We start from the raw sequence: 24373 nt of genomic DNA on the forward strand, positions 1-24373 counted from the left end.
TGAGCCTGGGTCACACAGCTGCAGGGGTAAACTTTATTCTGTTAGGTCCAGTAATGATGTGAAGACCTGTGGGACAGGGTAGAATGGGAGAATAGTGGGAAAGTTTCAATGCAGTCAGGGATTTTTGTTCAGCAGTAAAAAGATCTTTAATCGGTCAACTGCTCCCCTAGTGGATCCAGCTGTATCGAGGCAAGAGACGCTATGGTACCCAAGACCATCCGCCCCACTCTCCCACCGTAACCAGACTCCTGTCCTTTTTGTTCCCCCTCCCCCTCCCTCAAAGAATAAACCAGCACAAACTCTTCCACATCTCCCCAATCTTTTATTTACACAAGAATAGTATTTTTCTCCCTGCAGGGCTTGCTCTGAAAACTACAGGCACATAAACTCTTGGGCTGCTCGACTGTGGGAGGAGGCGCAGGAACTGGATCAAATCCCCTCCCCGCCCCGTGATTGGTTAGCTGCGATTTTTTTTGGGGGGGGGGGGGGGCGGAGAGTGTTGGAATGTGCATTCATCCTTATGGTCGAGCAGCTAGGATTTGGGAATTCCAAATTTGACCCCCCCCCCCCCCCCCCCAAACCCCCACCAAAAAAAAAAGGGCAAAAGAAAGTAGAAAGCGTCACCTGAGATGCCACTGATTGGTCGCCGGGGCTTTAGCCTGCTAACTAGGGCTTCAGGTGGTCGCCGTGTCCATGGGACCAGCAGCCCCTCCCCCCCCCCCCCACTACACTCAGCCTGATGTGAGGTGGGGGAGGGGATATATTAGCAGTTGCCCTGTTGCCGAAAGAGGTTTTAAAATATAATATACACTTGTCCACACAGCAAGGCAGGAAAATGTCATCCTCTCCACATCTCCCTACCCCCAACCCCAACGGGTCTTTACAAAGAAATAAACAGCAACACTTCGACAAATGTCAGGCAAACGTTTCCTCGCGTCCTAGAAGACGAAGCCCCAGCCTCTAAACTTCCCCCCCTTCCTCCTCCTCCTCTTCCTTCTCACTCTCCTCCTCGCTTTCCGAATACTCGTAATTTCTGCGGTTTGTGTTGACAAAGAGGTCACTGTCGTCTTCCGAATCTGACTTGGATTCCTCCTCCGAGCCTTGATTGCTGCTCTCCTTTGGGTTACTGGGAGGGGGGGGGAAAACATTGGGAATGAGTGTTCTCTGACCACCGAGTACAGAGCCTCCACCCCCCCCCCCCTTACCCCACACACAATCAGTAAAGGGCTTGGGATCCCCACCTCCGGCCTGTGCTGCATTCGGGAGCCCACGGCTGCCGCTGATCTCTGCAGGGGGGAAATTCAGCCAAGGATCCCGCACCTGCTCACCTTCCAGTGGCCCATCCCGGGATGTCGGGGGGGCAGGCTTGGCTGAAACGTGGGCAGTGACACAGCCTCGGCAAAGTGGCTGCTAGCACGATGTTTCACAGTGTGACAGCTTCCCCAGGGGACTGGACCCCGGACAGTGCAGGTAGTTCCCGCCCGAGGCACAGAGAGTGGGCTGCGAGTGCCTCGCCCTGGGAGCATTGGAACAGCAGAGGGTCCGGTTACTGCCAGCCTCTCCAGGGATAGAGTGTCTGCCCCTGCGCGTGGAATAAAAGCCCCTCCTGCTGCCCTAGTGGCAGGGGTTAGAGACAGGACACTCACCTCTTGGGGCTCGCTGTAGCTGGATCCGTGAAACTGGAAGGCCTTGAGGGCAAGGAAGGAACATGGATCAGATGCAGGGTATGCACAGACTGTCAATTAATTACCTTCACCGAGACCCGTGCCCACTGCTACCCCTCCCTCCCTCCCTCCCCCACCCCATTCACCCCGAGAAAGCAGTCTAGTGCCCAGCCCTCCCTCCTTGCTGGCGTAGTTCTCCCCCCCCCCCCTCCCCCCTCCACTTGTAATCCTCCTCCCCATAAAGCAAGACTTGCATTTCTATAACGCCTTTTATGACCACAATGTCCCAAAGTGCTTCACAGTCAATGAGGTACTTTCTGAAGTGCAGTCACTGTTGTAATGTAGGAAATGCTGCAGTTTGCGCACAGCAAGATCCCACAAACAGCAATGTGACAAATGACCCAGGTCATCTGGTTTTTCTCCGTGACGTTGGTCGAGGGATAAATATTGGGCCCCAGGACACCAGGGAGAACTCCCCCCACCCCACCCCACCCCCTCCTTCCAGTAGTGCCTGTGGGATCTTTGACATCCACCCGAAAGGGCATTGGTTTAACGACTCGTCCGATAGACGGCACCTCCGACAGCGCAGCACTCCCTCAGCGCCGAGGGCGTCGGCGTCTCTGAAGCGGGACTCAAACCCACAACCTTCTGACTCGGAGGGGAAAGCGATACCTGCGGTTCGGTGCACTGCTTAATTCCATTGAAATTCCAAGCTGGAAGCAGGGTCACTCAGCACCGCCCACCCCCCGCCTACCTGTAACTCCCTTTCGTTTAAACCTCTACTAAAATGTTCTCTGCTTCAATCGCCAACAGTCCACATCACAACCCTCCGTAGGAAACTCTTCCTCTTGCTCGGTCCTAAACCTCTTGGGTTACTCCACCATTATCCTACCACAGTGCTTCCTTCTGCAGCTGTTTGATGTGCTCCTTGTACAGGATGGAGTTAATTTCCGCCTTCACCTTCTCCCCTTCTTTGATGGGATCCACAATTAGGAAGTCACCTGAACGGAACAACACACACACCACATCAGTGATTTCGCCCCGGGACGCAGGAAGGCCCAGGCTTTGATCCCTGGCCTGTGCTGGGTTAGGCCGTCCTCCCGCCCACCCGAGGTTCTGATATTGACAGTGAGACCGCTGCAGAAAGAGCCTGGCACTCCCCAATGCCTTGCCCTGAAGTCACATATGAACATCCAAATTAGGAGCAGGAGTAGGCCACTCGGCCCCTCGAGCCTGCTCCGCCATTCAACAAGATCATGGCTGCTCTGATTCTAACCTCAACTCCACATTCCCGCCGATAACCTTCCACTCCCTTGCTTATCAAGAATCTATCTACCTCGGCCTTAAAAATATTTAAAGACTCTGCTTCCACTGCCTTTTGAGGAAGAGAATTCCAAAGACTCACGACCCTCGGAGAGAAAAACAGTGACCCCTAGTTCTAGATTCTCCCACAAGGGGAAACATCCTTTCCATATCCACCCTGTCGAGACCCCTCAGGATCTTATATGTTTCAAACAAGTCGGCTCTTACTCTTCTAAACTCCAGCAGATACAAGCCTAGTCTGTCCAACCTTTCCTCATAAGGCAACCCGCCCATTCCAGGTATTAGTCTAATAAACCTTCTCTGAACTGCTTCCAATGCATTAACATCCTTCCTTAAATAAGGAGACCAATACTGTACACAGTACTCCAGATGTGGTCTCACCAATACTGTACACAATACTCCAGATGTGGTCTCACCAATACTGTACACAATACTCCAGATGTGGTCTCACCAATACTGTACACAATACTCCAGATGTGGTCTCACCAATACTGTACACAGTACTCCAGATGTGGTCTCACCAATACTGTACACAATACTCCAGATGTGGTCTCACTAATACTGTACACAGTACTCCAGATGTGGTCTCACCAATGCCCTGAATAACTGAAGCATAACCTCCCTACTTTTGTATTCAATTCCCCTCGCAATAAAGAATAACACTCTATTAGCTTTCCTAATTACTTGCTGTACCTGCATTCTAACCTTTGCGATTCATGCACTAGGACACCCAGATCCCTCTGCATCTCAGAGCTCTGCAATCTCTCACCATTTAGATCATATGCTTTTTTATTCTTCCTGCCAAAATGGGCAATTTCATATTTTCCCACATTATGCTCCATTTGCCAGGTTTTTGCCCACTCACTTAACCTATCTATATCCCTTTGTAGCCTCATGTCCTCTTCACAACTTACTTTCCTCCTTAACCTTGCGTCATCAGCAAATTTAGCAACCATATCTTCAGTCCCTTCATCTAAGTCATTTATATAAATTGTAAAAAGTTGAGACCCCAGCACAGATCCCTGTGGCACACCACTCGCTACATCTCGCCAAACAGAAAATGACCCATTTATGTCAACTCTGTTTCCTGTTAGCTAACCAATCTTCTATCCATGACAATATGTTACCTCCTACACTGTGAGCTTTTATTTTCTGCAATGACCTTTGATGTGGCACACTATCAAATGCCTTCATGTCTGCTGAAAAGCATGACCCCGGAGCCCATACTGTGCCCAATCATTCTGGCAGACCCTCCCCTCCGCCAAACCATCTGTTTAAAGGGGCCTCGCAGCACCGGCTGTCCCCAAACCCTGCCTGCCAGCTGCTTGAATCTGGTAGCGGGAGACACAGCACAATGCAACTCGCGAACAGACTGGCGCATGGAGGGGTGGGGTTAACCCAGCAGCTACAAGCAGCGTCCACTTTTAAACCGCCGCGCCCCCCCCCCCACCTCACCCCCGCATACCTCGCTTGATCCAGATGTTCTTCCGGAATTTGGTGGGCATGCTCACGAGGAACCGCTCTCCCTGTGAGGTTTCCACTTCGTGAAGATTGTTCCCTGGCGTTCCGAGCACCTGCAGGGATGAGTCAACAGACGTCTGAGAGGGAATTCGCGAGGTGGCTCGGCTTAATGACTCCTCAAAACGGATGCCAGCTCCGACAGTGCAGTAACTGGCACTGAAGACGACGACAACAATGTTTAAAAATAGTTAAATCTCAATGCATCTCCACTCCAGTGTCTCCCAGCCCTGGAAAACTTATCAGAACTGTTCCACCAAGGGCTACAAGAGTTGCAGGCAAGTGACCTGTCGTCATTGTTCCTGCCCGGATAAAATTCTCCGGCCACCACTATTCATCAGCAGCTGAGAAGCGGTACCGACCCTCCACACTGCGCTGATCTCCACTGAACTATTTAGGGAGCTAGTTAAACAATAATCAGCTTGGATCACTGACACCGGAAAATGTGCGTCTTGAAACTGTGCTTGGCTGTGATGACTGTTGCAGTCAAATAGCCTTCTGAAAATAGTTCTCTAGGTTCACAGAAGGAAAGCGTTTAGCGTCTGTACAACCCGTACCTCAGTGAGAGTCAGTGTGTGTGTGAGACCCGTATCCCAGTGAGAGTCAGTGTGTGTGTGAGACCTGTACCCCAGTGAGAGTCAGTGCGTGTGAGACCTGTACCCCAGTGAGAGTCAGTGTGTGTGTGAGACCTGTACCCCAGTGAGAGTCAGTGTGTGTGTGAGACCCGTACTCCAGTGAGAGTCAGTGTGTGTGTGAGACCTGTACCCCAGTGAGAGTCAGTGTGTGTGTGAGACCCGTACCCCAGTGAGAGTCAGTGTGTGTGTGAGACCTGTACCCCAGTGAGAGTCAGTGTGTGTGTGAGACCTGTACCCCAGTGAGAGTCAGTGTGTGAGAGACCCGTACTCCAGTGAGAGTCAGTGTGTGTGTGAGACCTGTACCCCAGTGACAGTCAGTGCGTGTGAGACCAGTATCCCAGTGAGAGTCAGTGTGTGTGTGAGACCTGTACCCCAGTGAGAGTCAGTGTGTGTGAGACCCGTACCCCAGTGAGAGTCAGTGTGTGTGAGACCCGTACCCCAGTGAGAGTCAGTGTGTGTGGAACCTGTACCCCAGTGAGAGTCAGTGTGTGTGTGACCCGTACCCCAGTGAGAGTCAGTGTGTGTGAGACCCGTACCCCAGTGAGAGTCAGTGTGTGTGGGACCCGTACCCCAGTGAGAGTCAGTGTGTGTGGAACCCGTACCCCAGTGAGAGTCAGTGTGTGTGGAACCTGTACCCCACTGAGAGTCAGTGTGTGTGAGACCAGTATCCCAGTGAGAGTCAGTGTGTGTGTGAGACCAGTATCCCAGTGAGAGTCAGTGTGTGTGTGAGACCTGTATCCCAGTGAGAGTCAGTGTGTGTGTGAGACCTGTACCCCAGTGAGAGTCAGTGTGTGTGAGACCTGTATCCCAGTGAGAGTCAGTGTGTGTGAGACCTGTATCCCAGTGAGTGTCAGTGTGTGTGGAACCTCACCAGACACCAGTGAGAGTCAGTGTGTGTGAGACCTTTATCCCAGTGAGAGTCAGTGTGTGTGAGACCAGTATCCCAGTGAGAGTCAGTGTGTGTGTGAGACCTTTATCCCAGTGAGAGTCAGTGTGTGTGTGAGACCTTTATCCCAGTGAGAGTCAGTGTGTGTGTGAGACCTGTATCCCAGTGAGAGTCAGTGTGTGTGTGAGACCTGTATCCCAGTGAGAGTCAGTGTGTGTGTGAGACCTGTATCCCAGTGAGAGTCAGTGTGTGTGTGTGAGACCTGTACCCCAGTGAGAGTCAGTGTGTGTGAGACCTGTATCCCAGTGAGAGTCAGTGTGTGTGAGACCTGTATCCCAGTGAGTGTCAGTGTGTGTGGAACCTCACCAGACACCAGTGAGAGTCAGTGTGTGTGAGACCTGTATCCCAGTGAGAGTCAGTGTGTGGGGAACCCGGACGCCAATGAGAGTCAGTGTGTGTGGAACCTCACCAGACACCAGTGAGAGTCAGTGTGCGTGGGACCCATACCCCAGTGAGAGTCAGTGTGTGTGGGACTCGTACCCCAGTGAGAGTCAGTGTGTGTGAGACCTGTACCCCAGTGAGAGTCGGTGTGTGTGAGACCTGTATCCCAGTGAGAGTCAGTGTGTGTGAGACCTGTATCCCAGTGAGAGTCAGTGTGTGTGAGACCCGTATCCCAGTGAGAGTCAGTGTGTGTGGGACCCGTACCCTAGTGAGAGTCAGTGTGTGTGTGAGACCAGTATCCCAGTGAGAGTCAGTGTGTGTGTGAGACCAGTATCCCAGTGAGAGTCAGTGTGTGTGTGAGACCTGTATCCCAGTGAGAGTCAGTGTGTGTGTGAGACCTGTATCCCAGTGAGAGTCAGTGTGTGTGTGAGACCTGTATCCCAGTGAGAGTCAGTGTGTGTGTGTGAGACCTGTATCCCAGTGAGAGTCAGTGTGTGTGGGACCCGTACCCCAGTGAGAGTCAGTGTGTGAGACCAGTATCCCAGTGAGAGTCAGTGTGTGTGTGAGACCTGTATCCCAGTGAGAGTCAGTGTGTGTGTGTGAGACCTGTATCCCAGTGAGAGTCAGTGTGTGTGTGTGTGAGACCTGTATCCCAGTGAGAGTGAGTGTGTGTGGGACCCGTACCCCAGTGAGAGTCAGTGTGTGTGTGAGACCTGTATCCCAGTGAGAGTCAGTGTGTGTGTGTGAGACCTGTATCCCAGTGAGAGTCAGTGTGTGTGTGTGAGACCCGTACCCCAGTGAGAGTCAGTGTGTGTGTGAGACCTGTATCCCAGTGAGAGTCAGTGTGTGTGTCTGAGACCTGTATCCCAGTGAGAGTCAGTGTGTGTGAGACCTGTATCCCAGTGAGAGTCAGTGTGTGTGAGACCTGTATCCCAGTGAGAGTCAGTGTGTGTGTGTGAGACCTGTATCCCAGTGAGAGTCAGTGTGTGTGTGTGAGACCTGTATCCCAGTGAGAGTCAGTGTGTGTGGGACCCGTACCCCAGTGAGAGTCAGTGTGTGTGGGACCCGTACCCCAGTGAGAGTCAGTGTGTGTGGGACCCGTACCCCAGTGAGAGTCAGTGTGTGTGGGACTCGTACCCCAGTGAGAGTCAGTGTGTGTGAGACCCGTACCCCAGTGAGAGTCAGTGTGTGTGGGACCCATACCCCAGTGAGAGTCAGTATGTGTGGGACCCGTACCCCAGTGAGAGTCAGTGTGTGTGGGACCCGTACCCCAGTGAGAATCAGTGTGTGTGTGAGACCTGTATCCCAGTGAGAGTCAGTGTGTGTGTGTGAGACCTGTATCCCAGTGAGAGTCAGTGTGTGTGAGACCTGTATCCCAGTGAGAGTCAGTGTGTGTGTGAGACCTGTATCCCAGTGAGAGTCAGTGTGTGTGTGTGAGACCCGTATCCCAGTGAGAGTGAGTGTGTGTGGGACCCGTACCCCAGTGAGAGTCAGTGTGTGTGGGACCCGTACCCCAGTGAGAGTCAGTGTGTGTGGGACCCGTACCCCAGTGAGAGTCAGTGTGTGTGGGACCCGTACCCCAGTGAGAGTCAGTGTGTGTGAGACCCGTACCCCAGTGAGAGCCAGTGTGTGTGGGACCTGTACCCCAGTGAGAGTCAGTGTCTGTGCAACCCGTACCCCAGTGAGAGTCAGTGTGTGTGGCACCTGTACCCCAGTGAGAGTCAGTGTGTGTGAGACCAGTATCCCAGTGAGAGTCAGTGTGTGTGGAACCCGGACCCCAGTGAGAGTCAGTGTGTGTGGGACCCGTACCCCAGTGAGTGTCAGTGTGTGTGGGACCCGTACCCCAGTGAGAGTCAGTGTGTGTGGGACCCGTACCCCAGTGAGAGTCAGTGTGTGTGAGACCCGTACCCCAGTGAGAGTCAGTGTGTGTGGGACCCATACCCCAGTGAGAGTCAGTATGTGTGGGACCCGTACCCCAGTGAGAGTCAGTGTGTGTGGGACCCGTACCCCAGTGAGAATCAGTGTGTGTGTGAGACCTGTATCCCAGTGAGAGTCAGTGTGTGTGTGTGAGACCTGTATCCCAGTGAGAGTCAGTGTGTGTGAGACCTGTATCCCAGTGAGAGTCAGTGTGTGTGTGAGACCTGTATCCCAGTGAGGGTCAGTGTGTGTGTGTGAGACCCGTATCCCAGTGAGAGTCAGTGTGTGTGGGACCCGTACCCCAGTGAGAGTCAGTGTGTGTGGGACCCGTACCCCAGTGAGAGTCAGTGTGTGTGGGACCCGTACCCCAGTGAGAGTCAGTGTGTGTGGGACCCGTACCCCAGTGAGAGTCAGTGTGTGTGGGACCCGTACCCCAGTGAGAGTCAGTGTGTGTGGGACCCGTACCCCAGTGAGAGTCAGTGTGTGTGGGACCCGTATCCCAGTGAGATTCAGTGTGTGTGGGACCCGTACCCCAGTGAGAGTCAGTGTGTGTGGGACCCGTACCCCAGTGAGAGTCAGTGTGTGTGGGACCCGTACCCCAGTGAGAGTCAGTGTGTGTGGGACCCGTACCCCAGTGAGAGTCAGTGTGTGTGGGACCCGTACCCCAGTGAGAGTCAGTGTGTGTGGGACCCGTACCCCAGTGAGAGTCAGTGTGTGTGGGACCCGTACCCCAGTGAGAGTCAGTGTGTGTGGGACTCGTACCCCAGTGAGAGTCAGTGTGTGTGGGACCCGTACCCCAGTGAGAGTCAGTGTGTGTGGGACCCGTACCCCAGTGAGAGTCAGTGTGTGTGGGACCCGTACCCCAGTGAGAATCAGTGTGTGTGGGACCCGTACCCCAGTGAGAGTCAGTGTGTGTGCGACCCGTACCCCAGTGAGAGTCAGTGTGTGTGGGACCCGTACCCCAGTGAGAGTCAGTGTGTGTGGGACTCGTACCCCAGTGAGACTCAGTGTGTCTGAGACCCGTACCCCAGTGAGAGTCAGTGTGTGGGACCCGTACCCCAGTGAGAGTCAGTGTGTGTGGGACCCGTACCCCAGTGAGAGTCAGTGTGTCTGAGACCCGTACCCCAGTGAGAGTCAGTGTGTGTGGGACTCGTACCCCAGTGAGACTCAGTGTGTCTGAGACCCGTACCCCAGTGAGAGTCAGTGTGTGTGGGACCCGTACCCCAGTGAGAGTCAGTGTGTGTGGGACCCGTACCCCAGTGAGAGTCAGTGTGTCTGAGACCCGTACCCCAGTGAGAGTCAGTGTGTGGGACCCGTACCCCAGTGAGAGTCAGTGTGTGTGGGACCCGTACCCCAGTGAGAGTCAGTGTGTGTGGGACTCGTACCCCAGTGAGAGTCAGTGTGTGTGGGACCCGTACCCCAGTGAGAGTCAGTGTGTGTGGGACCCGTACCCCAGTGAGAGTCAGTGTGTGTGGGACCCGTACCCCAGTGAGAGTCAGTGTGTGTGGTATCCGTACCCCAGTGAGAGTCAGTGTGTGTGGGACCCGTACCCCAGTGAGAGTCAGTGTGTGTGGGACCCGTACCCCAGTGAGAGTCAGTGTGTCTGAGACCCGTACCCCAGTGAGAGTCAGTGTGTGTGGGACTCGTACCCCAGTGAGACTCAGTGTGTCTGAGACCCGTACCCCAGTGAGAGTCAGTGTGTGGGACCCGTACCCCAGTGAGAGTCAGTGTGTGTGGGACCCGTACCCCAGTGAGAGTCAGTGTGTGTGGGACTCGTACCCCAGTGAGAGTCAGTGTGTCTGAGACCCGTACCCCAGTGAGAGTCAGTGTGTGTGGGACTCGTACCCCAGTGAGAGTCAGTGTGTGTGGGACCCGTACCCCAGTGAGAGTCAGTGTGTCTGAGACCCGTACCCCAGTGAGAGTCAGTGTGTGTGGGACTCGTACCCCAGTGAGAGTCAGTGTGTGTGGGACCCGTACCCCAGTGAGAGTCAGTGTGTGTGGGACCCGTACCCCAGTGAGAGTCAGTGTGTGTGGTATCCGTACCCCAGTGAGAGTCAGTGTGTGTGGGACCCGTACCCCAGTGAGAGTCAGTGTGTGTGGGACCCGTACCCCAGTGAGAGTCAGTGTGTCTGAGACCCGTACCCCAGTGAGAGTCAGTGTGTGTGGGACTCGTACCCCAGTGAGACTCAGTGTGTCTGAGACCCGTACCCCAGTGAGAGTCAGTGTGTGTGGGACCCGTACCCCAGTGAGAGTCAGTGTGTGTGGGACCCGTACCCCAGTGAGAGTCAGTGTGTGTGGGACCCGTACCCCAGTGAGAGTCAGTGTGTGTGGGACCCGTACCCCAGTGAGAGTCAGTGTGTGTGGGACTCGTACCCCAGTGAGATTCAGTGTGTCTGAGACCATTACCCCAGTGAGAGTCAGTGTGTGGGACCCGTACCCCAGTGAGAGTCAGTGTGTCTGAGACCCGTACCCCAGTGAGAGTCAGTGTGTGTGGGACTCGTACCCCAGTGAGACTCAGTGTGTCTGAGACCCGTACCCCAGTGAGAGTCAGTGTGTGGGACCCGTACCCCAGTGAGAGTCAGTGTGTGTGGGACCCGTACCCCAGTGAGAGTCAGTGTGTGTGGGACTCGTACCCCAGTGAGAGTCAGTGTGTCTGAGACCCGTACCCCAGTGAGAGTCAGTGTGTGTGGGACCCGTACCCCAGTGAGAGTCAGTGTGTGGGACCCGTACCCCAGTGAGAGTCAGTGTGTGTGGGACTCGTACCCCAGTGAAACTCAGTGTGTCTGAGACCCGTACCCCAGTGAGAGTCAGTGTGTGGGACCCGTACCCCAGTGAGAGTCAGTGTGTGTGGGACCTGTACCCCAGTGAGAGTCAGTGTGTGTGGGACCCGTACCCCAGTGAGAGTCAGTGTGTGTGGGACTCGTACCCCAGTGAGAGTCAGTGTGTGTGGGACCCGTACCCCAGTGAGAGTCAGTGTGTGTGGGACCCATACCCCAGTGAGAGTCAGTGTGTGTGGGACCCATACCCCAGTGAGAGTCAGTATGTGTGGGACCCGTACCCCAGTGAGAGTCAGTGTGTGTGGGACCCGTACCCCAGTGAGAGTCAGTGTGTGTGGGACCCGTACCCCAGTGAGAGTCAGTGTGTGTGGAACACGTACCCCAGTGAGAGTCAGTGTGTGTGGAACACGTACCCAAGTGAGAGTCAGTGTGTGTGAGACCAGTATCCCAGTGAGAGTCAGTGTGTGTGGAACCCGGACCCCAGTGAGAGTCAGTGTGTGTGGGACCCGTACCCCAGTGAGTGTCAGTGTGTGTGGGACCCGTCCCCCAGTGAGAGTCAGTGTGTGGGACCCGTACCCCAGTGAGAGTCAGTGTGTGTGGGACTCGTACCCCAGTGAGACTCAGTGTGTCTGAGACCCGTACCCCAGTGAGAGTCAGTGTGTGGGACCCGTACCCCAGTGAGAGTCAGTGTGTGTGGGACCTGTACCCCAGTGAGAGTCAGTGTGTGTGGGACCCGTACCCCAGTGAGAGTCAGTGTGTGTGGGACTCGTACCCCAGTGAGAGTCAGTGTGTGAGGGACCCGTACCCCAGTGAGAGTCAGTGTGTGTGGGACCCGTACCCCAGTGAGAGTCAGTGTGTGTGGGACCCATACCCCAGTGAGAGTCAGTATGTGTGGAACCCGTACCCCAGTGAGAGTCAGTGTGTGTGGGACCCGTACCCCAGTGAGAGTCAGTGTGTGTGGGACCCGTACCCCAGTGAGAGTCAGTGTGTGTGGGACCCGTACCCCAGTGAGAGTCAGTGTGTGTGGAACACGTACCCCAGTGAGAGTCAGTGTGTGTGGAACCTGTACCCCAGTGAGAGTCAGTGTGTGTGAGACCAGTATCCCAGTGAGAGTCAGTGTGTGTGGGACCCGTACCCCAGTGAGTGTCAGTGTGTGTGGGACCCGTACCCCAGTGAGAGTCAGTGTGTGTGGGACCCGTACCCCAGTGAGAGTCAGTGTGTGTGGGACTCGTACCCCAGTGAGAGTCAGTGTGTGTGAGACCCGTACCCCAGTGAGAGTCAGTGTGTGTGGGACCCATACCCCAGTGAGAGTCAGTATGTGTGGGACCCGTACCCCAGTGAGAATCAGTGTGTGTGGAACCCGTACCCCAGTGAGAGTCAGTGTGTGTGGGACCCATACCCCAGTGAGAGTCAGTGTGTGTGGGACCCATACCCCAGTGAGAGTCAGTATGTGTGGGACCCGTAGCCCAGTGAGAGTCAGTATGTGTGGGACCCGTACCCCAGTGAGAGTCAGTGTGTGTGGGACCCGTACCCCAGTGAGAGTCAGTGTGTGTGAGACCCGTACCCCAGTGAGAGTCAGTGTGTGTGAGACCCGTACCCCAGTGAGAGTCAGTGTGTGTGGAACCTGTACCCCAGTGAGAGTCAGTGTGTGTGTGACCCGTACCCCAGTGAGAGTCAATGTGTGTGAGACCCGTACCCCAGTGAGAGTCAGTGTGTGTGGGACCCGTACCCCAGTGAGAGTCAGTGTGTGTGGAACCCGTACCCCAGTGAGAGTCAGTGTGTGTGGAACCTGTACCCCAGTGAGAGTCAGTGTGTGTGAGACCAGTATCCCAGTGAGAGTCAGTGTGTGTGTGAGACCAGTATCCCAGTGAGAGTCAGTGTGTGTGTGAGACCAGTATCCCAGTGAGAGTCAGTGTGTGTGAGACCAGTACCCCAGTGAGAGTCAGTGTGTGTGAGACCAGTACCCCAGTGAGAGTCAGTGTGTGTGTGAGACCAGTATCCCAGTGAGAGTCAGTGTGTGTGTGAGACCAGTATCCCAGTGAGAGTCAGTGTGTGTGAGACCAGTACCCCAGTGAAAGTCAGTGTGTGTGTGTGAGACCTTTATCCCAGTGAGAGTCAGTGTGTGTGAGACCAGTATCCCAGTGAGAGTCAGTGTGTGTGTGAGACCTTGATCCCAGTGAGAGTCAGTGTGTGTGTGAGACCTTTATCCCAGTGAGAGTCAGTGTGTGTGTGAGACCTTTATCCCAGTGAGAGTCAGTGTGTGTGTGAGACCTGTATCCCAGTGAGAGTCAGTGTGTGTGTGAGACCTGTATCCCAGTGAGAGTCAGTGTGTGTGTGAGACCTGTACCCCAGTGAGAGTCAGTGTGTGTGAGACCTGTATCCCAGTGAGAGTCAGTGTGTGTGAGACCTGTATCCCAGTGAGTGTCAGTGTGTGTGGAACCTCACCAGACACCAGTGAGAGTCAGTGTGTGTGAGACCTGTATCCCAGTGAGTGTCAGTGTGTGTGGAACCTCACCAGACACCAGTGAGAGTCAGTGTGCGTGGGACCCATACCCCAGTGAGAGTCAGTGTGTGTGGGACTCGTACCCCAGTGAGAGTCGGTGTGTGTGAGACCTGTACCCCAGTGAGAGTCGGTGTGTGTGAGACCTGTATCCCAGTGAGAGTCAGTGTGTGTGAGACCTGTATCCCAGTGAGAGTCAGTGTGTGTGAGACCCGTATCCCAGTGAGAGTCAGTGTGTGTGGGACCCGTACCCTAGTGAGAGTCAGTGTGTGTGTGAGACCAGTATCCCAGTGAGAGTCAGTGTGTGTGTGAGACCAGTATCCCAGTGAGAGTCAGTGTGTGTGTGAGACCTGTATCCCAGTGAGAGTCAGTGTGTGTGAGACCTGTATCCCAGTGAGAGTCAGTGTGTGTGTGAGACCTGTATCCCAGTGAGAGTCAGTGTGTGTGTGTGAGACCTGTATCCCAGTGAGAGTCAGTGTGTGTGTGTGAGACCTGTATCCCAGTGAGAGTCAGTGTGTGTGTGTGAGACCTGTATCCCAGTGAGAGTCAGTGTGTGTGGGACCCGTACCCCAGTGAGAGTCAGTGTGTGTGAGACCAGTATCCCAGTGAGAGTCAGTGTGTGTGTGAGACCTGCATCCCAGTGAGAGTCAGTGTGTGAGTGTGAGACCTGTATCCCAGTGAGAGTCAGTGTGTGTGGGACCCGTACCCCAGTGAGAGTCAGTGTGTGTGTGAGACCTGTATCCCAGTGAGAGTCAGTGTGTGTGTGTGAGACCTGTATCCCAGTGAGAGTCAGTGTGTGTGAGACCTGTATCCCAGTGAGAGTCAGTGTGTGTGTGAGACCTGTATCCCAGTGAGAGTCAGTGTGTGTGTGTGAGACCTGTATCCCAGTGAGAGTCAGTGTGTGTGGGACCCGTACCCCAGTGAGAGTCAGTGTGTGTGGGACCCGTACCCCAGTGAGAGTCAGTGTGTGTGGGACCCGTACCCCAGTGAGAGTCAGTGTGTGTGGGACCCGTACCCCAGTGAGAGTCAGTGTGTGTGGGACCCGTACCCCAGTGAGAGTCAGTGTGTGTGGGACCCGAACCCCAGTGAGATTCAGTGTGTGTGGGACCCGTACCCCAGTGAGATTCAGTGTGTGTGGGACCCGTACCCCAGTGAGATTCAGTGTGTGTGGGACCCGTACCCCAGTGAGAGTCAGTGTGTGTGGGACCCGTACCCCAGTGAGAGTCAGTGTGTGTGGGACCCGTACCCCAGTGAGAGTCAGTGTGTGTGGGACCCGTACCCCAGTGAGAGTCAGTGTGTGTGGGACCCGTACCCCAGTGAGAGTCAGTGTGTGTGGGACTCGTACCCCAGTGAGAGTCAGTGTGTGTGGGACTCGTACCCCAGTGAGACTCAGTGTGTCTGAGACCCGTACCCCAGTGAGAGTCAGTGTGTGTGGGACCCGTACCCCAGTGAGAGTCAGTGTGTGTGGGACTCGTACCCCAGTGAGACTCAGTGTGTCTGAGACCCGTACCCCAGTGAGAGTCAGTGTGTGGGACCCGTACCCCAGTGAGAGTCAGTGTGTGTGGGACCCGTACCCCAGTGAGAGTCAGTGTGTCTGAGACCCGTACCCCAGTGAGAGTCAGTGTGTGTGGGACTCGTACCCCAGTGAGACTCAGTGTGTCTGAGACCCGTACCCCAGTGAGAGTCAGTGTGTGGGACCCGTACCCCAGTGAGAGTCAGTGTGTGTGGGACTCGTACCCCAGTGAGACTCAGTGTGTCTGAGACCCGTACCCCAGTGAGAGTCAGTGTGTGGGACCCGTACCCCAGTGAGAGTCAGTGTGTCTGAGACCCGTACCCCAGTGAGAGTCAGTGTGTCTGAGACCCGTACCCCAGTGAGAGTCAATGTGTGTGGGACTCGTACCCCAGTGAGACTCAGTGTGTGTGGGACCCGTACCCCAGTGAGAGTCAGTGTGTGGGACCCGTACCCCAGTGAGAGTCAGTGTGTCTGAGACCCGTACCCCAGTGAGAGTCAGTGTGTGTGGGACCCGTATCCCAGTGAGAGTCAGTGTGTGTGGGACCCGTACCCCAGTGAGAGTCAGTGTGTGTGGGACCCGTACCCCAGTGAGACTCAGTGTGTCTGAGACCCGTACCCCAGTGAGAGTCAGTGTGTGGGACCCGTACCCCAGTGAGAGTCAGTGTGTGTGGGACCCGTACCCCAGTGAGAGTCAGTGTGTGTGGGACCCGTACCCCAGTGAGTGTCAGTGTGTGTGGGACCCGTACCCCAGTGAGAGTCAGTGTGTGTGGGACCCGTACCCCAGTGAGAGTCAGTGTGTGTGGGACTCGTACCCCAGTGAGAGTCAGTGTGTGTGAGACCCGTACCCCAGTGAGAGTCAGTGTGTGTGAGACCCATACCCCAGTGAGAGTCAGTATGTGTGGGACCCATACCCCAGTGAGAGTCAGTATGTGTGGGACCCGTACCCCAGTGAGAGTCAGTATGTGTGGGACCCGTACCCCAGTGAGAGTCAGTGTGTGTGGGACCCGTACCCCAGTGAGAGTCAGTGTGTGTGGGACCCGTACCCCAGTGAGAGTCAGTGTGTGTGGGACCCGTACACCAGTGAGAGTCAGTGTGTGTGGGCACCCGTACCCCAGTGAGAGTCAGTGTGTGTGGGACCCGTACCCCAGTGAGAGTCAGTGTGTGTGGGACCCGTACCCCAGTGAGAGTCAGTGTGTGTGGGACCCGTACACCAGTGAGAGTCAGTGTGTGTGGGACCCGTACCCCAGTGAGAGTCAGTGTGTGTGGGACTCGTACCCCAGTGAGAGTCAGTGTGTGTGGGACCCGTACCCTAGTGAGAGTCAGTGTGTGTGTGAGACCAGTATCCCAGTGAGAGTCAGTGTGTGTGTGAGACCAGTATCCCAGTGAGAGTCAGTGTGTGTGGGACCCGTACCCCAGTGAGAGTCAGTGTGTGTGGGACCTGTACCCCAGTGAGAGTCAGTGTGTGTGGGACCCGTACCCCAGTGAGAGTCAGTGTGTGTGGGACTCGTACCCCAGTGAGAGTCAGTGTGTGTGAGACCCGTATCCCAGTGAGAGTCAGTGTGTGTGGGACCCGTACCCTAGTGAGAGTCAGTGTGTGTGTGAGACCTGTATCCCAGTGAGAGTCAGTGTGTGTGTGAGACCTGTATCCCAGTGAGAGTCAGTGTGTGTGAGACCTGTATCCCAGTGAGAGTCAGTGTGTGTGTGAGACCTGTATCCCAGTGAGAGTCAGTGTGTGTGTGAGACCTGTATCCAGTGAGAGTCAGTGTGTGTGTGAGACCTGTATCCCAGTGAGAGTCAGTGTGTGTGTGAGACCTGTATCCCAGTGAGAGTCAGTGTGTGTGTGAGACCTGTATCCCAGTGAGAGTCAGTGTGTGTGTGAGACCTGTATCCCAGTGAGAGTCAGTGTGTGTGGAACCTCACCAGACACCAGTGAGAGTCAGTGTGTGTGTGAGACCTGTATCCCAGTGAGAGTCAGTGTGTGTGTGAGACCTGTATCCCAGTGAGAGTCAGTGTGTGTGTGAGACCTGTATCCCAGTGAGAGTCAGTGTGTGTGTGAGACCTGTATCCCAGTGAGAGTCAGTGTGTGTGGAACCTCACCAGACACCAGTGAGAGTCAGTGTGTGTGTGAGACCTGTATCCCAGTGAGAGTCAGTGTGTGTGGGACCCGTACCCCAGTGAGAGTCAGTGTGTGTGTGTGGGACCCGTACCCCAGTGACAGTCAGTGTGTGTGGAACCTCACCAGACACCAGTGAGAGTCAGTGTGTGTGTGAGACCTGTATCCCAGTGACAGTCAGTGGGTGTGGGACCCGGATCCCAAAGTTGGCAAGAAATGAAGAGGTAAGATTGAAATGCGATCAGGTGGTGTGAATTGTCTAAAGCTAATCACAATGTAGAGTAAATCAAGTGGGATGAATAGAATAGATCAGATTGGAACAGAGGATTTTAATATGATCAGAACCAACATGATTAACAGATGCTAAGCTGGTTATAGGACTGATGGAGAAAAACTGAAAAGGGAGGAGCTGAGTTCGACCAGGCAGAAAGATACAGAACCCTTGTGAGGCACAGATGAGAAAGGGCCCAGTCACAGCTCCAGTGACACATTGAATCCAAGCATACTGTCTGGGGGCGGGGGGGAAATGACTGTCAGATGACCTGGTTTGTTTGCGAGTGTGGATAAAGTTTGGGCATTCAGAGCTTGGATTAAAGACTAAAAATCAAGCTCAGAGTGTGAGGTACATCAAACGGGCTGTCAGCATGTAAGTATACAGACATATTTCCCTTGCCTACGTACTACGAGTGTTGTATTATATGTCTAAGGTTAGATAGAGGCCAAAATCTTACGGTACATGGCCGTGGAACCAGTACCCCAGTGAGAGTCAGTGTGTGTGGGACCCGTACCCCAGTGAGAATCAGTGTGTGTGGGACCTGTACCCCAGTGAGAGTCAGTGTGTGTGGGACCCGTACCCCAGTGAGAGTCAGTGTGTGTGGGACCTGTACCCCAGTGAGAGTCAGTGTGTGTGGGACCCGTACCCCAGTGAGAGTCAGTGTGTGTGGGACTCGTACCACAGTGAGAGTCAGTGTGTGTGAGACCCGTATCCCAGTGAGAGTCAGTGTGTGTGGGACCCGTACCCTAGTGAGAGTCAGTGTGTGTGTGAGACCTGTATCCCAGTGAGAGTCAGTGTGTGTGTGAGACCTGTATCCCAGTGAGAGTCAGTGTGTGTGAGACCTGTATCCCAGTGAGAGTCAGTGTGTGTGTGAGACCTGTATCCCAGTGAGAGTCAGTGTGTGTGTGAGACCTGTATCCCAGTGAGAGTCAGTGTGTGTGTGAGACCTGTATCCCAGTGAGAGTCAGTGTGTGTGTGAGACCTGTATCCCAGTGAGAGTCAGTGTGTGTGTGAGACCTGTATCCCAGTGAGAGTCAGTGTGTGTGTGAGACCTGTATCCCAGTGAGAGTCAGTGTGTGTGTGAGACCTGTATCCCAGTGAGAGTCAGTGTGTGTGTGAGACCTGTATCCCAGTGAGAGTCAGTGTGTGTGTGAGACCTGTATCCCAGTGAGAGTCAGTGTGTGTGTGGGATCCGTACCCCAGTGAGAGTCAGTGTGTGTGGGATCCGTACCCCAGTGAGTGTCAGTGTGTGTGGGACCCGTACCCCAGTGAGTGTCAGTGTGTGTGGGACCCGTACCCCAGTGAGAGTCAGTGTGTGTGGGACCCGTACCCCAGTGAGAGTCAGTGTGTGTGGGATCCGTACCCCAGTGAGAGTCAGTGTGTGTGGGACCCCTACCCCAGTGAGTGTCAGTGTGTGTGGGACCCGTACCCCAGTGAGTGTCAGTGTGTGTGGGACCCGTACCCCAGTGAGTGTCAGTGTGTGTGGGACCCGTACCCCAGTGAGAGTCAGTGTGTGTGGGACCCGTACCCCAGTGAGAGTCAGTGTGTGTGGGACCCGTACCCCAGTGAGAGTCAGTGTGTGTGGGACCCGCACCCCAGTGAGAGTCAGTGTGTGTGGGACCCGTACCCCAGTGAGAGTCAGTGTGTGTGGGATCCGTACCCCAGTGAGAGTCAGTGTGTGTGGGACCCCTACCCCAGTGAGTGTCAGTGTGTGTGGGACCCGTACCCCAGTGAGAGTCAGTGTGTGTAGGACCCGTACCCCAGTGAGAGTCAGTGTGTGTGGGCACTAGTCCGAAAGCCTTACCCGCACAATTTGTTGCTTCTCGGAGGGCGGCTCATAATCTCCCAGCACCTCCTTCACCACGTGTTTTCTTTTCGTCGCCTGCGACATCCTGGACTCTGGGCGACACTTTCAGCTCAGAGTCCAACAAAACCTGCAAGAGGAGAAGCGAACATGAGCACCAAGCTCTGACCCAGGAGCAACGTAAGTGCCCAAAAGACAAAAGTGCAACTTTCATTTATCTAGTGGCATTAACACCCCCTTCGACCAAATTTAGCAAGTCGGCGATGCTCAGGAGGCCAGAAGGGGAGGTGTGCAGAGATCTCGGAGAGCTGTGGAGCTGGAAGAGGTTATAAGGATAGGGGACAAGGAGGCCATGGCGGGATTTGAAAACAAGGATGAGAATTTTAAAAATCGGGGTGTTGCCAGACTAAGAGGACAGCGGTGGTGATGGGCAAACAGGACTTGGTATGAATTAGGATGCAGAGCAGCACAGTTTTGGATGAGCTCAACTTACGGAGGGCAGAAGTGCAGGCAGTGCCTAGCCATTGGCTACCAATCCTATGCTAACAATCTGTACTTAGGTTAAACATTCCTGAAGCCAATGAGTGAGATCCAGTAACTGGGTGGGTGGAGTGCAGTGGGAGAAAGGTCCCCGCGGTGACTCCTGAAGACCACCGGTTTATTCTGCTACTGGCCTCAATCACACATTTACATCCCCAACCTTTGTGTGAAGAAGCGTTTCCTGATTTCGCTCCTGGTTTTATTTTAAATGATGATCTTCCCTCGTCTCCATCCCCAGCAAAAGAGGAAATCACGCCACTGTATCTAACCCCCCCATCGGCCGGCCAGCGGAGTGCTGCAACAGTCCAATCAGGAGGTAACTAAGGGAACGGGTGAGGACTTCCATAGCCGAATAGCTCAGGCGGGGTTGGGAAATGGAGAATACCGGCGGGAGGGGTGGTGAAGTATAAAGAGCTCCCACCCCGGCCAGAGCATGGAGAGACCAAACCCACCCCCGGCCAGCGACGGTCCAACCCCCCGGGACCCACTCACCTGTGTTCAGCCGCCATGCTCAGCCGGCAGGACTTCCGGTCGGATCTTCTTTTTCCCTTCCCCCGGCGACTTCCGGTGCGACCCTTACCTCTCACCCACTACCTTCCGGCCCCGACCTCTCTGCCCTTTTCCCCCCACCCGACTTCCGGCCGCCCATTGATACGCAGAAGGCGGCGCAGCCTCTACCCGGAACGGGGCCAAGTTTTTGTCCCCAAAGCTATTCGCTCGGCCGGTTTACAGGGAGGAAGGGGGAGGGGGGGGGGCTTTTAAACGTCGCGCTCGGAACCCAAGTGAAGCAGCCGCGGTCGGCGAGAGAGGGAAGGATTTAAAGGACGGGACGGGGGGTCGTGACCCGGAAATAGTTGGTTGGCGGGGATTGGCGGCAGCGGCAGGTACTGAGGAGTCGGAGAGACACCCGGGCCCGGGGGGAGGGGGGAGGTTGGTGGGTGGGTGGCGAGGCCGCAGCAGGCCGACCTCAGGACCCTCCTCACCCCGCTGGATATCGGATTCCCGGGGTCGCAGGGCCGCCAACCCGACCCCCCCCCCCCCCCCCACAACCTGGAGTTGGAATGAGTGTGCAGCCTCCTCCAGTCGAATAGCCGGGGAGGGTGGGTTGGGGGGAGTTGTGAATTAAAATGCTTTGCTTCCTCCTTTTTCCACCCTCCCTCGTTCCTTGAGGCACCTGTTGGCTGGGGGAGGGGAGGGTTGGTGGGGGGGGGACCAAGGCTGGGGGAGGGGAGGTGGGTGAATAACGCCGGGAGAAGTGGGTGGGTGTCGGTTGGAAGTGGGTGGGTGTAATTCCCCGGTCATTCATTTTCACTTTCGCTTTATACTGATTTGTTTTGATTACATTTGTTCTCTGTCTGTGGGTGGGGTGGTGGTGGGGGTGGGGGAGTTTCCCCATCTCAGGGTTGCATCAGAACATAAAGGGGCAGAAAAAGCCTCCCCTCTCTGAAGCACATTCCTGAGCTCACCTGGGTGTTTATGACCAGCGGGAAGCTTTGCTGATCAGTTTTCTGGAGCTAGGCCGTGAATTGTCTCGAATGTGGGGTGGGGGTAGGGGGTTTAGTGCTGGTCCCAGTGCCACAAGCACTGGACGACTCAACTCATCCTGTGTCAAGTCACAGCTCAGTGTCTCACTCTCCTCTCCTGAGTCAGAAGGTTGTGGGTTCGAGTCGGGTCTATATTCTGTGTCCAGCATTCGGATTGGGTCAGGTTTAGGTTGGCTGGGGTCTGATTTTGTATCTGTTTCTTTTTAATCTACGTTTTGACGCAATTTTTTTTATTCTGTGCTGATAACATGTTTGATATTTTCCGGGCGGGCATGAAAAAACAATTGAAGTAGTCTGGGTCGGGTTTTAATTTTATACCCAAGCCAGGCTTTAGGCTCGTGTCCCACTCCAGAGACTTGAGCACATAAAAATCCAGGCCGACGCATCCGGTGTCAGTATTGACCAACTGCTTGGTGGAGATGCTTTGGGTTGGTCCTGAGGTGGGGAAATGTGCAAGTTGCTTCTTGAAGGGGAAAACGAGCAACATCTATGTAATCTGGCCCTGTAGTTTAATCCTCTGAACCCAGGAAGCGTCCTGATTTTGTGTGTGTGTTTTTTTTTAAAGTAGAAACACACAGCAGCACAATGTCAACATCACAGAAGCACCGAGATTTTGTGGCGGAGCCCATGGGGGAGAAATCAGTCAAGTGCCTAGCTGGTATCGGAGAGATCCTCGGAAAACGGCTAGAAGATCAGGGATTTGACAGGGTAGGTACTGTGTATAGTTTGTTGTTGAAAGGTCGTCGACCTGAAGCGCTCCAATCTGTAATTACATTGAATTTATAGCACAGAAGCAGGCCATTCGGCCCACTTAGTCCATGCTGGTGTTTCTGCTCCACATGAGCCTCCTCCCACACCTCTTCATCGCACCCCCTCAGCATGTCATTCGATGCCTTTCTCCCTCCTGTGTTTATCCAGCTTCCCCTTAAACGCTTCTAATGCGTTTGCCTCAAATGCAGGGCTCATAACGGTCCTGGGTTGTTTGTGATCTATCTCAGTGATTTAGACTTAAATGTAGGGAGGGGGTGGGGGGGGGGATGTTTCAGACATTTGTAGATGAGATGGAAATTGGCTGTGTGGTTGATCGTGAGAAAAGATAGCTGTAGACTGCAGGAAGATATCAATGGATTGGTCAGGTGGGCAGTGAAGTGGCTAATGCAGTTTAATTGGAGAAGGTGAGGTAATGCATTTGGGGAGGGCAAACAGGGCAGGGGAACACAATAAATGGTAGCATTCTCAAAAGTGTAGGGGGAACCTTGGAGTCTACAAGTTCCTGAAGGTAGCAGGACAGCTCGATAAGGTTAAGATGGGATACGGAATACTTCCCTTTATTGGCCTGGACATAGTTTAGAAGAGCAGGGACGTTACGCTAGAACTTGTGTTAAACACTAGTTGGGCTGCAGCTGGAGTACTGTGCACAGTTTTGATCGCTGCTTTACAGGGAGGATGTGATCACACTAGAGACGGTACAGAGGAGGTTTACGAGGATTTTAGCATGAGGCAGGATTGGATAGGTTGAGGTTGGAACAGAAGAGGCGAAGGAGAGATTTAATTGAGGTATGTTGAGTTCTGTTGTGTCTAGCTGGAGTGGATAGGACGGACCTATTTCCATTAAGAGGTCAGTAACCAGGGGGCATTGAAAGTAATTGGAAGGATTTGAGGAGTTTTCACTGAGAGGGTGGTGGGTGTCTGGAACTCGCTGCCTGAAAGGGTGGTAGAGGCAGAAACTCTCAACATTTATATTAAAAAATGGATATGCACTCATTGTACCATAACCCAGAGCTATGTTTAGACTGGACAGACTCATTGGGCCAAATATCCGCCTCCTATGCTGTATGTTTCTGCCACTCCCTGTGGCACGGGTTCTGTGTTCTTGCCATTCCTTGGATAGTCCAGTGAATATATGTTTCTTTCCTCAGGCGTATGTGGTGTTGGGACAGTTCCTGGTCTTGAGGAAGAACGAAGATCTCTTTAAAGAGTGGCTGAAGGATACGTGCCAGGCCAACTCCAAGCAATCCAACGATTGCCACACCTGCCTAAGGGAGTGGTGCGATGCCTTTCTGTAAAGCTCCCGGCTGCAGCTCTCCTCTCCCTCCCTCCCTCTTCCTTTGTACTTTTATCGATCTTAAAATGGTGTTAAATTATCCGCTTTGCCTTTATCTCCACCCCCTCCCCTCCCCTCCCCCCGCCCCACTTCGTGGTTGACGCCCGGAGGTTTTTTTTTTCTGTCTTTCTCTCTGCTGAAATTGTCATCAATTGCTGCTTTGGTGACTGAGTGACCGTTGTGAATTGATACCAATGAAGGAATGACCACATGAGCTACACCAGCTAATGTGAGGGGGGGAAACTTGTTTGGCTGATAACGTATGCGCGCACTCACCACAGCGAGGCCCCCTTGAACCTCCCCCCACCCCGTTCCATTAATTGTAGTGTACACTGTTTGATACCCAGTGCACAGCTCACTCCGCAGAGCTCTTTCTCGCGTGTGAGCTGGCTTGCTGCTTTCCGAAGCGGGGTGAAGGTGTGCTGAATCAACTTGTGAATCGTTTTATTCATTCTTAACCCTCGGGCTTTTCCCTCCTGATCTGACTTCCCCCCCCTTGTACTTTTCACAGTGGGTGAGATTCAGCATCGCTATGGAAACCTGTTATTAAATTTTATATAATAAAACACATTAAAAGTCGTCTTGTCCTTGTGATTTCCTTCTTTCTGCAGTCTCTCTGCCTTTCCTGACCCTCTGGCACCTCATTCCTGTATAAGGCGAAAGAAGTGAGTGTTGGCCCGCTATTCAACTGTGGGGGCAGTGTATTTCTGACAGTGGGCCTGGGGAATTAATAATGGAAAACGGGGATGAATTGAACAGATATTTTGATTAGAGATACCCTTTTAGGGAATATTAGATGCAGGACATGAACTAGATTTAC

At 54.0% G+C, this 24373-nt stretch overlaps 2 protein-coding genes across 4 annotated transcripts; one reads left to right on the plus strand and one right to left on the minus strand.

The window, feature by feature from the left end:
• Positions 1-302: 302 nt before the first annotated feature.
• Positions 303-20504, minus strand: eif1ad (eukaryotic translation initiation factor 1A domain containing). Of its 2 annotated transcripts, none has more exons than XM_068021646.1 (6): positions 20398-20504; positions 19366-19495; positions 4453-4561; positions 2557-2665; positions 1647-1688; positions 303-1126 (listed from the first exon to the last, which is right to left on the minus strand). In XM_068021646.1, exons 2-6 carry the CDS (start codon positions 19450-19452, stop codon positions 961-963), a joined length of 513 nt encoding a protein of 170 aa, XP_067877747.1. In that variant the 5' UTR covers positions 19453-19495; positions 20398-20504; the 3' UTR covers positions 303-960. The 2 variants fall into 2 exon arrangements, with proteins under 2 accessions (XP_067877747.1, XP_067877748.1); XM_068021647.1 differs by lacking the exon at positions 20398-20504 and adding an exon at positions 20358-20385.
• Positions 20505-20683: 179 nt separating this feature from the next.
• Positions 20684-24132, plus strand: LOC137355950 (barrier-to-autointegration factor B-like). 2 transcript variants are annotated; one of them, XM_068021648.1, is made up of 3 exons: positions 20684-20789; positions 22015-22157; positions 23369-24132. In XM_068021648.1, exons 2-3 carry the CDS (start codon positions 22035-22037, stop codon positions 23513-23515), a joined length of 270 nt encoding a protein of 89 aa, XP_067877749.1. In that variant the 5' UTR covers positions 20684-20789; positions 22015-22034; the 3' UTR covers positions 23516-24132. The 2 variants fall into 2 exon arrangements, with proteins under 2 accessions (XP_067877749.1, XP_067877750.1); XM_068021649.1 differs by having other exon boundaries at positions 20688-20789; positions 22018-22157.
• Positions 24133-24373: the final 241 nt, after the last annotated feature.

Source organism: Heterodontus francisci, chromosome 44 (assembly GCF_036365525.1).
Source record: "Heterodontus francisci isolate sHetFra1 chromosome 44, sHetFra1.hap1, whole genome shotgun sequence".
Lineage (NCBI taxonomy): Eukaryota > Metazoa > Chordata > Chondrichthyes > Heterodontiformes > Heterodontidae > Heterodontus > Heterodontus francisci.